Below are 14,788 nucleotides of genomic sequence, written 5' to 3'. Positions count from 1 at the left end.
CATAACGTGAAGATGAGATTGCCGAAGGTACGACTTTAATGTAACTAACGATCTCGTGATAAATCTGGACACGTTTTGCGAAAGCAAATAGAAAATAACTGTTACTACTTTAGGCACTATTTCGGACATTGCCAAATTCTATGATCGTGTTGTCCAATCTCATTGGCTCAGAGGGTGCTGAATGGCTCGGCGCGCCGCCATTACAGAATTTGCCAACATGACTGAATCTGGAGAACGTATTGTATAGATAGCGTCACGCTGACACTGTGGTCTTGCAACGTATTGTAATTGCAATGTATTGCAATTTGTTCTGCAATTGGTCCCAATGCTTTTGTAACAATAAATCAAGCACCAGCAGAGTGAACCCTTTTGACGAAAGAACCGCCTGTACTCTAAAGGGCAGCGTATGCGTATGTGCGTGACATCGGTAGTCTCACCAATATCACGCACACATGTGGAGACACTCGAGCACACTCGTTCACCTAAAATGCCAGTTTCAGCTTAAAGTGCGTTTTAAAGGGTGGAGGCGAACGCGATGGAGCTTGGTGACAAACAAGCGAACTTCACGATCATAAGGAGACAATTTGCTCAAGATAAACAGACCTACGAATCGGCGCCGATGATAGCTGCACTGTAAGTAAAGTGTGTTACCGCACGCGATGAACCAACTAGCGATCAATCGTGACAATTCCAGGGCGCGCAGAGTGTCTCGTTCTATGGCTCATTTTCCGATCTCATGATGCGTCGCGGAAGATGGCCAATCTAAACGATAGCGTCTGCACGGCGGTGTTGGAGCCAATGAAAAAAGGCTGGAAAGAGTGGATAATGCATTGAAGCGCCTCACAATACAGCTGAGACCATCGAACGTACTGCTTAACCCCGTAAGCCTCATAATGATGGGCCCGTCCTGGTATAGAAGCCAACGTCATTTAACAGCTTCGGAAGAAGTTACAACACTCGTCGCGTATTGTGACATCGCGAGCGCTTCGTGTGCGACAGCTGAAACTCAAAATTGATAGAAGGAAACAAGAGCCGCGATTCGTAAGAATTCTTTCACGCTGATTACGTTTATTTCTGGTCACTCGTTCACTCGGACTGACCGGACTGACAAGTCCAGAGGTCGATCCAAGCACCGGGGACGAAAGTAATTAAAATAAAAGCTTCAATACAACATGTAGTCTCCTCATAAGCTCATGTGCTCTCGTTATGTATTTAACAAAAAGCCTGGGACCGTATTTAAACAGAAAAAGAAAGAGAGAAAGGAGAAAGAAAAGAAAACCTTACGCAAGAACTGATCGGAAAACTTCAGCCAATCCTGAAGTTGGCAATTATTAGCGAAAGCGAACGGCCGTTAGCAAACAGCATTTACGAAAGAAAAGCATTGCGAATTCGGCTCCTGTGTATCGCCAATTCAGGTTGGGCTTTAGCAGCGCGTCTGCTAAAACCTGCGTTGGTTGAGATGTGTGTAGGAGCGGTATTCTAGTAGCGTTTTGCGCCACCCTCAGCCCTACGCGAAAGTGAATGCATTCCAGGAAACTGACTCATGTTCTAGCGCCTGGAACTTGAGAATCGGATGTTATTAGAACCTCGAGTACCTCTCCATACATCTTGGCGTCATTGAAATTCGAAACAAGGCCGAGTTGCCAAGTTACCTCTGACGCAAGTCATATTACTGCGCTTACGATTGCATATTAGTCAAACATAGGTCTGGTTCACACATGTACAGATGGTTCAACTACTCTAGGTAGCACGTCTCGTGCGGTGGTAATGCCATCCAGATTAGTGCCTGCAACATTCAAGTGCTAACCCATTTGACCACATCCACCAAGAACGGTCTAGCACATGGGCCACAGTTTGGGATCACAAGGAGTCCCTCCAAACTAGATATTGAGCCATGCATTAGGGACTGAGTTCACGAAGGATTTCATGGGTAAAAGCTCTTTCCCACTGACCGGTAGCCTTCTCTAACATGTCCAGCATCAGGATTGACTTTAATACTTTCTTACGAAAAATTATAGCGTAAGAACGCTTCGTAAATGCTGTAAACAGCTGGATTCCGAAATTATTGAGGCTTACCATCGCACTAGTAAAAATTAGGGCTACTGTATATGCTACCAAGCGTAGCATATACGGTAAGTCTAGTGAAAATGGCCACACCCATCAAACTTTAGTGTGCGCAGGGCTATTGCGGCATAATCGTCAATTAAAGTGTCGAAGAAAAATCCCGCTGTGACCATTAAGTTAAACGCGTGTCCGCGTCGTTGACAAGGCTTGGCGCAGGGCGGGTATTTCGGCTACTTGTGCGTCGCACTACAGTGGAGCAGTCAAAAAAGACAGATGCTCTCACGACTATACAGACTTCCAGTGACCAGCGATGGCCGAACAAAACATGCAGCTTGAGCTGACGTTTCGACAAGAAGACTTCACAAGGAACCCTGAGGAACACAAGTACCCATGTCGAAACGTTGGCTCCCGCGACATGCCTTGTTCGGCATCTGTTAAAGGAGTACCGACACAAAATTTCGAAGTCCAGTTAAAGTGTGAGATCGATTTATGTGGGCACACACACATCGTCTGCAAAATATCAACGGCGAACACAGCTTAGAACATATTTAAAATCAAATTTATAATTGGTGCGCGCAGCCAACTGCAAAACGCAGCACCTCGCGGAATCGACATCAAGAAAGGAATTTAAACAACCGAGAAAATGCTACGTCACGAGTTTGGGCTAGAGACGAGTACTTCTAGATATTAGCCGTAGGGGCGGGCCCCGCGAGCAAGTTTCTCGCCGCTCCGACGGTCCAGGTGTGTTTTTTCTCACTGTCCCTGGTCGTGACGCCGACCTCTTTCGGCGCTGACAGCGGCACGAAAATCGGCAAAAATTTGTTTCTAACACGAAATAACTCCTAAAGGGACCTCGAAAGTGTGCATGTTATAAAACGATGCGCGATATAGTAAATCATTGGCGTGATTTTGACTTGCAAGCGGTCAACGCAGCCGCCACTGCAATCGTCTCTGTGAAGCGGCTCGCCTGGCTAACGTGTTTTGTCATCGCTACCAATGGCGTCGGGAACACTAATTATATTGTCACTTATGAGCGACATAAGTGTGGAGACGTTGATTGTGTTGACGAATATAGGGGCTTTATTACGAGCTGCGGACGGATAGCAAGGGCCGTCGGCCTCGGATCCGATGGCCAGCGAACTAGGCCTATATACCGCTTCCCAGCGATCGCCAACTGGCTTGGCTATACCGTCGGCGTCGATAAGCGGCGGAAATGGTCCGAGTTCGTTCGTGCCGCTGGACGCTTAGAATGGACCGCGCTGAAGAGCAGCCAGATTTGCTTGTTTCATTTCAAGCATGCCTTGTATAAACGAAACCGGCCGAGCTTAGAGCAGTCTGGTTATCTTCCACAAAGACTACGTACTTCCAAGCCTGATCCTGTGTCGAATATTACTTTACGTCACCCTGTGTCCATCTCCGGAATATGCTTCATTGCCAAAGCTCCCCGGACGAATGGCTCGTACTACTTGTCCCGGTGCGTACGCCTATTGATAACAGTCGCTAGTCGCACTTTCCGAGTCGTTGCTTTGCAGTGGATCCAATCAAATGTGGTTGGCCACGTTTAATTCCGTGGTAACTCCCGCCTGGAAGAAATAGTCACCGCTGGGCGACGAAAACGAGGACGACGATGATGGCGAGGACATCGCAAAGCACGGGCAGGCGTAGCAGACGAACTAGCAACACGAAGCTCTCGCGCCGGTGAGCGCGCTGGCGTGCGCACGTCACAGTTTTGTGCGATCACGTGTCCAGCTGTGTACATTTCTTCTTTGGCCCATGCCGTTGCTCTGTCAAACCGAAACTGAGACTGGTCGCTACAAACAAGACTCCAAATAATTAGCTGTCGCGCCCTCAAGCCAATGATGTATCGTGCCATGATTAGTGGGTGATTAGCTAATTATTGCAGTAGAAAAAACAAGGTCGGAATTTTTTGTGTCAGTACTCCTTTAAAAGCCAACTGCAACGAAATTTGCGACCGCGTAAAAAGCCTAGTTTGTGATAGTTTCAGCCTCTGTGCAAACTCTTGCGCTTGAAATGCAGCTGAATCCGTCACAAAGACCTCACAAAAATCGATGTTTTTCATACCGAAACTAAAAAAAAAACGACGCGATTATCGCCCTGCGGAAGTGACGTGCAGCGAAGAATGTGGAGAACCAGCGCCAGTGCGGTCTGCTTTCCTTGCTTGTATTTCGTTTCGGTGTATCAGTAAACAGGTCCTACACGTGACACGCCTGCTTGTCACAGAGTTAGAATGCTTTCTTAGCTGCTTCGTGTGCTGTGACACGGCTGTTGCGCACCCGCGATTTTATTTTAATGTAAAGTGTTCTCCATGTCCAGCCAGTTTTCTCTATCTGGCTGTCTACGTTCAACAGCAGGGCCTCGATGCGTTTTGTCTCCGCTCGAAGCTTGGGGTGAGCAAGCTAAAAGCGCGGTATAGTCCGGTTTAACGCGGGCTATATTTGGACTATTCGGCTATTTGGCTCTGGCGGCATTGCATTCCTGCACTACTTGCCACCGGATCTACACAATGGCCCGTGGCCGCTGCGTGGCGTTCTCCTTCGTGACAATTTCAGCATGCGGTTCTGGGTCGTTTCTGGCGCCGTGTGAGAAGGCATTTCCTTCGTCTACTTTGACGCGTCCAATGTAGAGACGCGCGCAACATCTTAAAGATGATGCACTACCGGAAATGATCGCTCGATAGTATCGCCATTCAATACAACTTACCTTTGAGCGTTAGCTTTGGTTTTCGTGCGCCATTGGGGCATATAGTCGACTCTAGAAAGCGTTTGCCAAGCAGATCTTGATGGAAGTGACTGTGCCGTTGAAATGCAGCTTGTGCAGCTTCGTCAACTGCAGTGTACATGCTCTGTGCGCGTTGGTTGTTCCGCGGCGCACCTGCCTGCTGTGCCGCGGTGCATGCTTGCGCTCGGAAAGCTGGGTTAGGAAAGATGTGTTCGGCCTTCCGCTACTCAGCGTTGTGTGCTGCACAGCCATTGCTCATGCTCGAGTACGTATTCGAGCACCCGATGGCCACGCAGCGCATCGGCATTCTTGCGACAGCTCAAATCACGAGCGCAACAGGGACATCGCACGTGGAGAGGCACCCATCGGCTCGCAAATGATGAGCGAGCAATGCGCCTGGCAGCCTAGGCGCAACATTGCGCAACTGAAAAATTAACAGTTGCGTACGGCTCTTCAATGTGTGCCATATGCGCATCGCTACCGCTTTGCCGCCAGGTGCACGCGTCGTCTGCATAGGCGCTATTTTATAGCTGCTAATAAAAAAAATAGGCCATTACCAGCCCTGCGGCTTTGCCAAGATTACTTTGTGAGTGTACGCTAGGCATCCATAGTCAATTTATCCAAAGCGAAATTTCGTTGCAGTTCACCTTTAATGACGTTAGAACAATAAAATTTAGCCAAACTTGTCAACTTCAACCACCTGCACTCTCGCAAGGTTTTGTTGCTCCTCCGACAGCTGCCTGGTCTATGTTGTTGCGAGGTTACCTTACAAAGTCGCTTGTGCTTCAGCGCTGCGTTCAAACGCAGCGGCTCCTCCATATTTATGGGCATTACGAACAGCGGGTGTTATACATGCCAGCGTAACAAAAGTAATGGACACGTAAGAAGACGCGAGAAGAAAAAAAATGAACGTATTTTTCTTTTCTTACACTTCTTGGACCATGGCTTCTACTCGCAAATGCGTTCTTCCTCTATTATTGTTTGGAGCAGCCAATCTCAGCCAATCGTGGTGCTGGATATAGTGTTAGCAAAGGCTGTCGGCGAAAATAGCAAACAGTTCTTACGAATAAAAAGTTTTGTGAATTCGTCCCCTATTGACTTTCCGTATTTTGCGCGGATATGTATGAAGCAAACTATAACCAACTAGCCTAACAAGATTATGCAACAATAACGTGTTGTCGCGGACATTTTTCAATTGCGAAGAGACCATCGAACACAACCCATGCGGGTGCCCGTCATATGATTACCAAAGTGAATGTTGGAGTGATACCATAAGCCAATTAGACGACAGACTACTCACAAAAGTAAATACTGGATGCCGGACGTAAGCTCATTCCACAAAGAAAGACACTAGAGTAATGCGGCGCAGACTAAGACGACTGGATCAACTTCGCCTGTCTTTCAACACGCAGGGAACATTGTTGCCTCGCGTGCATATAGCCTCTCAACAAGACTTTGAGCAGGCATTCGCGCTTTTGCGGGTGTGCACACCCGCACATGCACATACAGGCACACACACACCCAGGCACATGCAGGTACGCACATACGCACGCACAGACGAAATTCACAAAAAAGAGGCGTTATTTTAGTATTTTAACGCGGAGAACAGCTTGCATAAACGTGGCGCAACACACACCAGAGCAAGCTTTTAACATCCTTAATCCCACTGAAACAAACTACAATATTTCCAGCACCTTTAAATAACGTAATAAAACCACTTAAAATAATTTTAATCACCAGCTTGCCCAAATTAACTGACGAAGAGCAGCGCGATAAACAAGGGACCGAAGGCGAAGCGAGAAAGGCGAAGAAAGGCGAAGCGAGCGAATTTTACTTGGTAAACCTAATTACAGAAATATATTCAACTGAGTATTCAACTAAATATAACTGCATGGAAAATATATTTTGTTTGCCGAGACAGTGTTCTGTAGTGTTTTCACGGGGTGGAAACCGCTGCCGAAGGAAGAGGCGTAAGCAGAACCAAACGTGGTTTATTCCATGACGGCTCGTAGTGGAATGCGGCCCGGTGGCCGCATGACTGGGCTAATATAGCAAGCTGTCGCGATAGTCGGGACGCCGCTATTGCTGAAGCGGCGATGATAACACAACACTCCTCCCTCTTTATTTTAGAGGGTGCGCTTGTATCCTTATACAATAGTTAAAGAACGGCTTAGTATCGCTCGGGTGGACGGCGTTGTCTTGACGGGTAGCGCCTGTGCGGAGCCGGTGTCTCTGATGGAGGAGCGGGAGCTGGAGGGACGGACTCCCCGGGTATCGGCTCTTCTGACATTGGCTGGTCACCAGTCTGACCTTCAGGCAAGACCAGGCACCCCTCCGAGAAATCGGAGTCGGATGCCCTTGGTCTCACCATAGGGCCGGCGCCAGCCAGCAGCTGGTCGAGATGTCGACGCCAGATAAACTTGCCACGAGGGGTGGTTACCATGACTTTGTACGAGACTGGTCCAGTCTTCTTCAGAACGGTTCCACGAACCCACTTCACTGGGCCTCTGTAATAGCGAGCTAGAACACAGTCATTAACACAAAAACAGTCCCTGTTGCTCCTGCGCTGCTGCATTTGGGTGAACTCACTGTGCATCACCTTCCCCTCCACTGTAGGCTTCATTGTATCTAGCCTGGTGCGCAATCTTCTACCCATCAACAGGTTAGCTGGAGCTTCTCCAGTCGTAGGGTGAGGCGTATTTCTGTACGCCAATAAGAAGTTGTGAAGTGTTTCTTCGATAGACTCATCGGGAGATGACTTGCGTGGAACAGACTTCAACGTTTGCACGAAATGCTCCACCAGACCATTTGTGCTTGGGTGATAAGGAGCGCTCACAACATGTCTGGCGCCGACGTTCCGCATAAACGCCTTGAACTCTTCGGACACCAGTTGGGGTGCATTGTCGGACACTACCGTCTCCGGCACTCCGAATCTGCAGAAAAGTTCACGCAAGCAGGCAACAGTACGCTCGAACGTTGTGCTTCGCATAACGAACACTTCCGGCCACTTCGAGTGAGCATCTACAACCACTAAAAACATAGTTCCTCGGAAAGGTTCCGCGAAGTCCAAGTGAATTCGCCTCCACGGTGCGGTCGGCCATGACCAGGAATGCAGAGGTGCCTTAACTTGATCAATCCGTTGTTCGTGGCAGGCTTGGCAACTTCGTACCTTTGTCTCTAAGTCTGCATCAATTGACGGCCACCACACATAGCTGCGAGCCAGCTCCTTGCTCCGCACAATGCCGAAATGACCAAGGTGCAGTTCGCCGAGCACGGCTTCCCTAGGAGGGGACAGAATAACAACCCTCAGGCCATACATGAGGCACCCTTGATGCACGCTGATCTGCAAACGTCTGTCAAAGAATGGTTTTGATCTCCCATCTCGCAAATACAATGGCCAGCCTATGCTTGTAAGCTGGAGTGCCTTACTGAGCACCGTATCACGTGCTGTAGCGAGAGCAATCTGTTAAGCGGACACCGGCGTAGAGTCCAGACGCAAAGCATAAAACGATTCCTCGCCTTCAGACGTACCGTCTTCAGGACTCTGGAGCGGGAACCTTGAAAAAAATCTGCTTCTGCGTTGTCACTGGACTTTTTTGTACACGAGCGAGTACTTGTAAGCGGACAACGTGACAGCCCATCACTGTAAGCATGCCGCTGCAATTGGTGGAATGCCCGTTTTATTTGCCCCAGAATTGTTTGTAATGGCTTGTGATCCGTAATCAACGTGAAACATCTCCCATAGATGTAGAAATGAAACTTTGACGGCAACGATAATGGCCAGCGCTTTTTTCTAGGTGACTGTACTTTTCGGCCTCAGTTAATGTGCGCTGCGCATAAAACACAGGCCGAGAGCTTCCATTTTCAGTTACATGAGAAAGTACTGCGCCCACGCCGTATTGGGAAGCGTCACATGCCACTTGCAAAGGTTTATCTGGGTTGCAATGCGCCAAGATCGAGGATGACGCCAACGCATTCTTAATTCCCTCGAATGCCCTTTGACACGATTCATCTCAGAGCCATGGCTGATCGCGACGCAGCAGTTTGTAAAGTGGACTCGCTAGAGTAGACAATCGAGGAACAAACTTCCCGTAGTAATTTACAATGCCCAGAAACGATTGTAGTTGCTGCTTGCCTGCGGGTGCGGACGCTTTCATCAGTACTTCTATCTTGTCTGGCGTTGTGCTGACACCTGCTGCACTGATAACATGACCCAGATACCGTAATTCCGTTTGGAAAAATGAACACTTCTTTTTTTACTCGAACGCCGCGCTCCGTTAATTGCTTCAAGATTTGCAAAATGCTCATCTGACGCCTTGCCGGTGATGAGGACGTCATCCAAATAGCAGCTGACGCCTTTCAGGCCTTTCAACATTGTGTACATAATGCTTTGGAAAATAGAAGGTGCCGAAGAAGCCCCAAACGGCAGCCTTTTTACGGAAAAAAAGTCCTTTCTGAGTATTTAGTGTCAAATACTTTCTTGACGGTTCTGACATTACTACCAGCAGATAGGCTCGATTTAGGTCAATTTTAGAAAATTCTTGGCTCCCTGCGAGCGCTGTGAACAACTCGTCGATTCTCGGGAGTGGATAGCGATCAGTTTAAAGACAAGGGTTTAGGGTGGTCTTATAATCGCCCCATAGTCTTATGCCACCGTCCTTCCATACAACTGACAAAACCGGCGTCGCGTTGTCACTTGTCTCGACTGGCGAAATGACTCCCATGTCCTCCAACATTTTAAGTTCAGCTTCGACTGCTGGTTGCAATGCGAAGGGCACACTTCTTGCCTTCATAAATTTTGGCACGCAACCTTCTTTCAGGGACAATGTCGCTCTTTCTTCTGTAATTGCATCCAGTTCGTATCAGGACGAACTCTGGTACTTGTCTAGAAGAGCGCGCAGTCTGGAGCAGGCAGGATCGTCTCACTTGGGAGTAGCGTTGAGCTTGAACATACGGCTCCAGTCGAGTCGGATGGCTTGCAACCATTGTCGACCTAGCAGAGGGGGTCCCTTTTCTCTCGTGACGTAAAAAGGCAGCTGGGCCCTCTGCTCTCCGTACTGCACGGCAACGTGAGCCACTCCGACAGGCTGGATGATGGCTCCGTCGAACGTCCGCAGCTTCAGCGCCGTTGGCATGACCTTGATGGAGGGAAACATGTGACGAAACTGATCCAAAATATTACAGACACAGTAGCTCCCGTATCCAGTTCCATTTCCAAGGGTACGTCTTGTACTTGCACTGAAATTTTTATCGGCTCCATACCAGGCGAAACTATTCCCTTCAGCTAACAGAAGCTTGAACGGGCCTCGACACATCCATCGCGTTTCGACGCGCTCCCTTCGTCGTTCTCTTCTTGTTAGCTTGGCACATTCTTTGAATGTGCCCTTTCTCATCACATTTGAAACAGATGGCCGCAATGTGCGGGCACAGTCTGCTTGCATGTTTCGCCGATCCGCAGCGGTAGCAATTTCCCTGCGTCATATCAGTTTTCCCAACCACTCCGACTTTATGAACGTCTGATACGCTTGATTCCGGAGCGTGCACTTCTGCAACGCTCTTTTTCGCCGCTTCCATGGCAAGCGCTCGTTCTTCGGACTTTTGGAAGGTTAGCTTGTTATCCTCCGTGAATAACACGCGCTGTATATCTTCTCGGCACAGACCGCAGACAAAACGGTCCCGCAATGACTGATAAAGGGCGGATTCAAATTCGCATGTTTGTGCCAATTTCCGCCACTGTGCAACATATTCCGAAATTGATTCAGTATCAAGTTGTGCTCTTCTGTGAAATTTCGCGCGTTCGCTTATTACCGACGGCTTCGGTGACAAATGGTCACCAAGAAGTCTCGTTACAAACTCGAAACCTTTAGCTGACGGCAATTCCGGCGCGGTCCTCGACTTGAGAAGACTGTACGTCTTTGGGCCTATGAGACTCAAAAAAGCGTGTACCGTGTCATCCTCGGGGATACGGTTGACCTGAGCAAATGACGACAAGCGTTCGTCGTACGACGGCCAGTCACCTTTGGACTCGTCAAAGGGCTCGATGTGTCCCAGTCGACCTATGATTTGTGCCACTGCACCCGCCGCTGCCGGACCTTCCGTTGCCAAGTCAGCTTGCCGCAGAATTGCTGAGCATCCCATTGTCGTCACCAATGTAGTGTTTTCACGGGGTGAAAACCGCAGCCGAAGGAAGAGGCGTAAGCAGAACCAAACGTGGTTTATTCCATGACGGCTCGTAATGGAATGCGGCCCGGTGGCCGCATGACTGGGCTTATATAGCAAGCTGTCGTGATAGTCGCGCCGCCGCTATCGCTCAAGCGGTGATGATAACACAACATGTTCCTATCCACACACACACAAAAAAAAACTCTTCCGAGGAAATTGTTCGTAAGAGAAAATTCCAGCCAATCCTGGCGTTGTACTTATTATAAGCCAAGATCAGCGGGCAATGGCAAAGACCGCTTACGAACGAAAAACATTGTGAATGCGGCACCTGGTGTTCTCGCCACTGCTCCGCACCATGGCATGTTATGCTGAAGTTACGGATTATGCAACTCAGTGCAGGATTAATTCTGAAATGATGTGCAGCCCGCGGCGGTATGCGAAGCTATCTCTGCTGAATGACAGCGTCGATGTGTGGAAGCTCAACGTAAACGTTAAGCGCAAGCGACTGTCCAACAGCGTCGGGCTTGTTTAAATAGTGCGGCTATACTCACGCTTCATCGTTTAATTAAGCTGTTCTAACGTGCAAGCGGATTTCGCGATTTCCTTACATAGCAATACTTTGTGTTCTCGTGCAACTGAATATTGTGCCACTAATTCTGCCGCTGCACCTAGTTTGGGTATGATGATGTGCGAAGAGTAGTGTGGTTTCTGCTATTTATTTTATTTATTTCCCCTTTCCACGTCCACCAGTGTAGAGCGGCAAATTACTTGTATAAACTCGGTTAGTTTCCCTCTCTCGCAACAACTTTGGCTTTACTGCCATTTCATAACATATACGTGCAAGATACTTCTGTGCAACGAGGTTCCAAGATGACAGCCGATATGACGTGCGCGGCGTGGTGGAAGCGCACGATCGAGAAAATTGTAGGAAAGTGAAGTTATACTGCACCGGAAGTAAGCTATAGGCACGAGAAGGCGTTGAATTGGGAAACGCCGATCAAGAGCGACGGTTGCTCGAGAGCAATATTTCGGACGGAAATGGCGCAACAATCGGAAAGGCTCGCGACTGAACGCTTCCGTTCTCGCTAGCAAGAGCGCTCTCTGATACGGTTGCAACGAGGAAGTGTTAGAGTTGCCGTACCCTGCGGCTACTGGCGGCCAATGCAGTGTTCGAGCCACCGCTTACGTATCGATCTGCTCTCCATTGTCGATGAGAAACGAACGCCAAGCGTTCGTTCAGTCTTCCCCTCGTCGCCATCATTTCTCTAGCCCTTTCGTCGCGAGGAAGTGTCGCTGAAGGAACGCCAGCCATCAGTCATACTTTTCAAGGCGTGTCAAGTTGTCACATCCCCTTCCTCTGCCAGTACGCTGGAGTTTCGCCCATCTAAGTAATCAGAAGTGAATCAAAATGGCAATAAATAAATAATGCATTTGCAAAAACGCATACTATCATGCATCACTTCGTTTTTATGCGGTATCACATTTAATCAAGTGGTAATGATGTGCTTGGAAGGCACACGGCAAAGTACTCGTCCTTATCCGATGGGTGACGATGCTGAGTGCGGAGACGTCCTGAGCGTAATGACATGCACTACTGGAATGTCGCATTGGTCGACAGATAGTGAATGATACGCGGCAGGCGGCTGCAATGGGACGACGCGATAGCTAGCTATAAACGAACATGACAACTCAAGTCTTCGGCACGTGCCAATGGGCAGCTGCCAGCTCAATACGCCGCCTGCACACATATGATAGCACGGCGCATTATGCCGACAGGCGAGTCTCCGTTTCCTAACCGCGCCTTGTTTGCCATGTTTCGCAGTGTTCTTTTTCTTTTAATACAAAGTCAAGGCATGGACCACACATGACTGCGCCGACGAAATGGGCTCCGCTGAGCGTACCTGTAGCCCGGCGATATCGGCAGCCGAGTGCCGGTCGACGCCTATGACGAAGACTCCAAGGCCGTACTCCTGGCCGCCGCGGATGGTGAGGCCCAGGCTGCGACCCTTGTCCACGTTGAGGCTCACCTGTACGTGTATAGGACAGCGGTGTGAATTTGGAGGGAGGGAAAAGCACTAACGGCCAGCAACCTCCCAAAGCAACGCACGAGCTATGAGAAAGGCAGTATAGTGCGAAGTTCCGGACCTATTTCGACCACTCGCAGCCCTATAACAGGCATGACATACGGAAACGTAGACGGGTCTCTAACCACAATCGGGATGTGGGCACTGTGGCAGGGAATGCAACCCGAGGCCTCGTGAGAATGCCATAGCCGCGGAGCCAACACAGCGGGCCAGACAGAGATAAATAAAGCGTACACTCCGCTACTGGCGGTTCTGCTCATTTCGCAGGGGCGTCGCAACTGTTGTGTGGAGGCGGCTGAGGTCAAGACGGAGTGTGCTGAGGCCACGTAAAGGCCACGTCCGTGTCAGACCACTGCGTCACCCTGGTGCCTGCGCAGGCAGCGGTTTGGGTATGCGTTCGGTGCCACGTGTATTCTTCGTGTCTACACGTCGTGTGCGGTAGTCTGAGAGCTACCATGTTAAGGATTCCTAGTTTTGCTAAAGCCGCCCTTGGTAACTACTTCTACCGACTTATTAGTCTTAGGTGCTTCCTTGATGATTTCATTCCGGTGCAGCGCTCCTCTGCTTGTTGCGCTCTCAGAAAACGGTGCCTGCATTTGACGCCGCTGTTGCCTGAAAATTGTGAGGCGGTGAATGAGAGAACGTATTACATGTCAGCAAGCATTTTAGTGGCATGTACTCATTACGGCGGCAGAGTGGCTTTCGCTGACCTTATGTTGCTGAGCAAGAAGTTACAGGTTCGATCACCGGCCGCAGAGGCCGCAATCTGGTAGTGTATGAATGCAAAAACACTTGTGTATCGTGCTTTAGATGCAAGCTAAATAATAATAATATTTGGGGTTTTACGTGCCAAAACCACTTTCTGATTATGAGGCACGCCGTAGTGGAGGACTCCGCAAATTTCGACCACCTGGGGTTCTTTAACGTGCACCTAAATCTAAGCACACGGGTGTTTTCGCATTTCGCCCCCATCGAAATGCGGCCGCCGTGGCCGGGATTCGATCCCGCGACCTCGTGCTCAGCAGCCCAACACCAAAGCCAGATGCAAGCTAAAGAACCCCGTGTTGTTAAAACAAACCGATGCCCCGCACCAACGTTACTAGACTAGCTTCAGTTTTAAAACTCGGCGCCGTTGCGCGGAACCGCCACCCGCCCGCGCGTTCGTGGCGCTGCAGTCGCGCCCGGCTTCACTTCCTCACTAGCCGGCTACGCGGGCGGGCCGGACTAAGCACGCGGTGCAGCGTTGGTGTATTCTGTGGTTCGTTGTTGGCGGCGAATTTCAGCAAGCATGTCATCCGTGAAACTGTAGCCTTCGCCGAGTTTCTTAAGAATATCAGCAGACGATGCCGACGTGCTGCGTACCTGGCTGCATAGGCCGCTATCGGAACGATGTCGACAGTTCGGCGCACCACTTTTTCTGTGCTCCCAGCAATGCGACGCTTCGCTCGGCGTGAAACAGAGCGATTCCTCGTGCCGACCGGGAACTCACTGCGAAATCAACGGCACGCGCTCGTGTACTGCCCCCGCGTTCGTCGTAGTCTTCCACAGCTGGCTGTGTGGCCGTTCATCTTTCTAGCGTAGAATTTCACTTCACTTCGGTCGTCGTAATGGGGAAGCCGCGTTTACGGGGGTATGAGTCATTGCTTAAGGGAGTGTGAGCCACTCATGGTCATACGTAATGGAAAGATTTAATTTTGAAGAAATTTAATTTCGAAGAATCACAAGCAGCAAATCGCAGG

General features: G+C 49.5%; 1 protein-coding gene across 1 annotated transcript in view; it reads right to left on the bottom strand.

Moving 5' to 3' along the window:
• Positions 1 to 14,788, bottom strand: part of LOC135905862 (whirlin-like) — a 639,865-nt gene that overhangs the window by 430,072 nt on the left and 195,005 nt on the right. Inside the window, exon 5 of the mRNA XM_065436976.2 lies at positions 12,867 to 12,992. Within this exon, the coding sequence (XP_065293048.2) occupies positions 12,867 to 12,992 (126 nt within the window). The remainder of the gene's footprint in view (positions 1 to 12,866; positions 12,993 to 14,788) is intronic.

Source organism: Dermacentor albipictus, unplaced genomic scaffold (genome assembly GCF_038994185.2).
Source record: "Dermacentor albipictus isolate Rhodes 1998 colony unplaced genomic scaffold, USDA_Dalb.pri_finalv2 scaffold_14, whole genome shotgun sequence".
Classification (NCBI taxonomy): Eukaryota; Metazoa; Arthropoda; class Arachnida; order Ixodida; family Ixodidae; genus Dermacentor; species Dermacentor albipictus.
The sequence above is the reverse complement of the archived record's forward strand: the minus strand, read 5'-3'. Positions and strand labels throughout refer to the sequence as shown.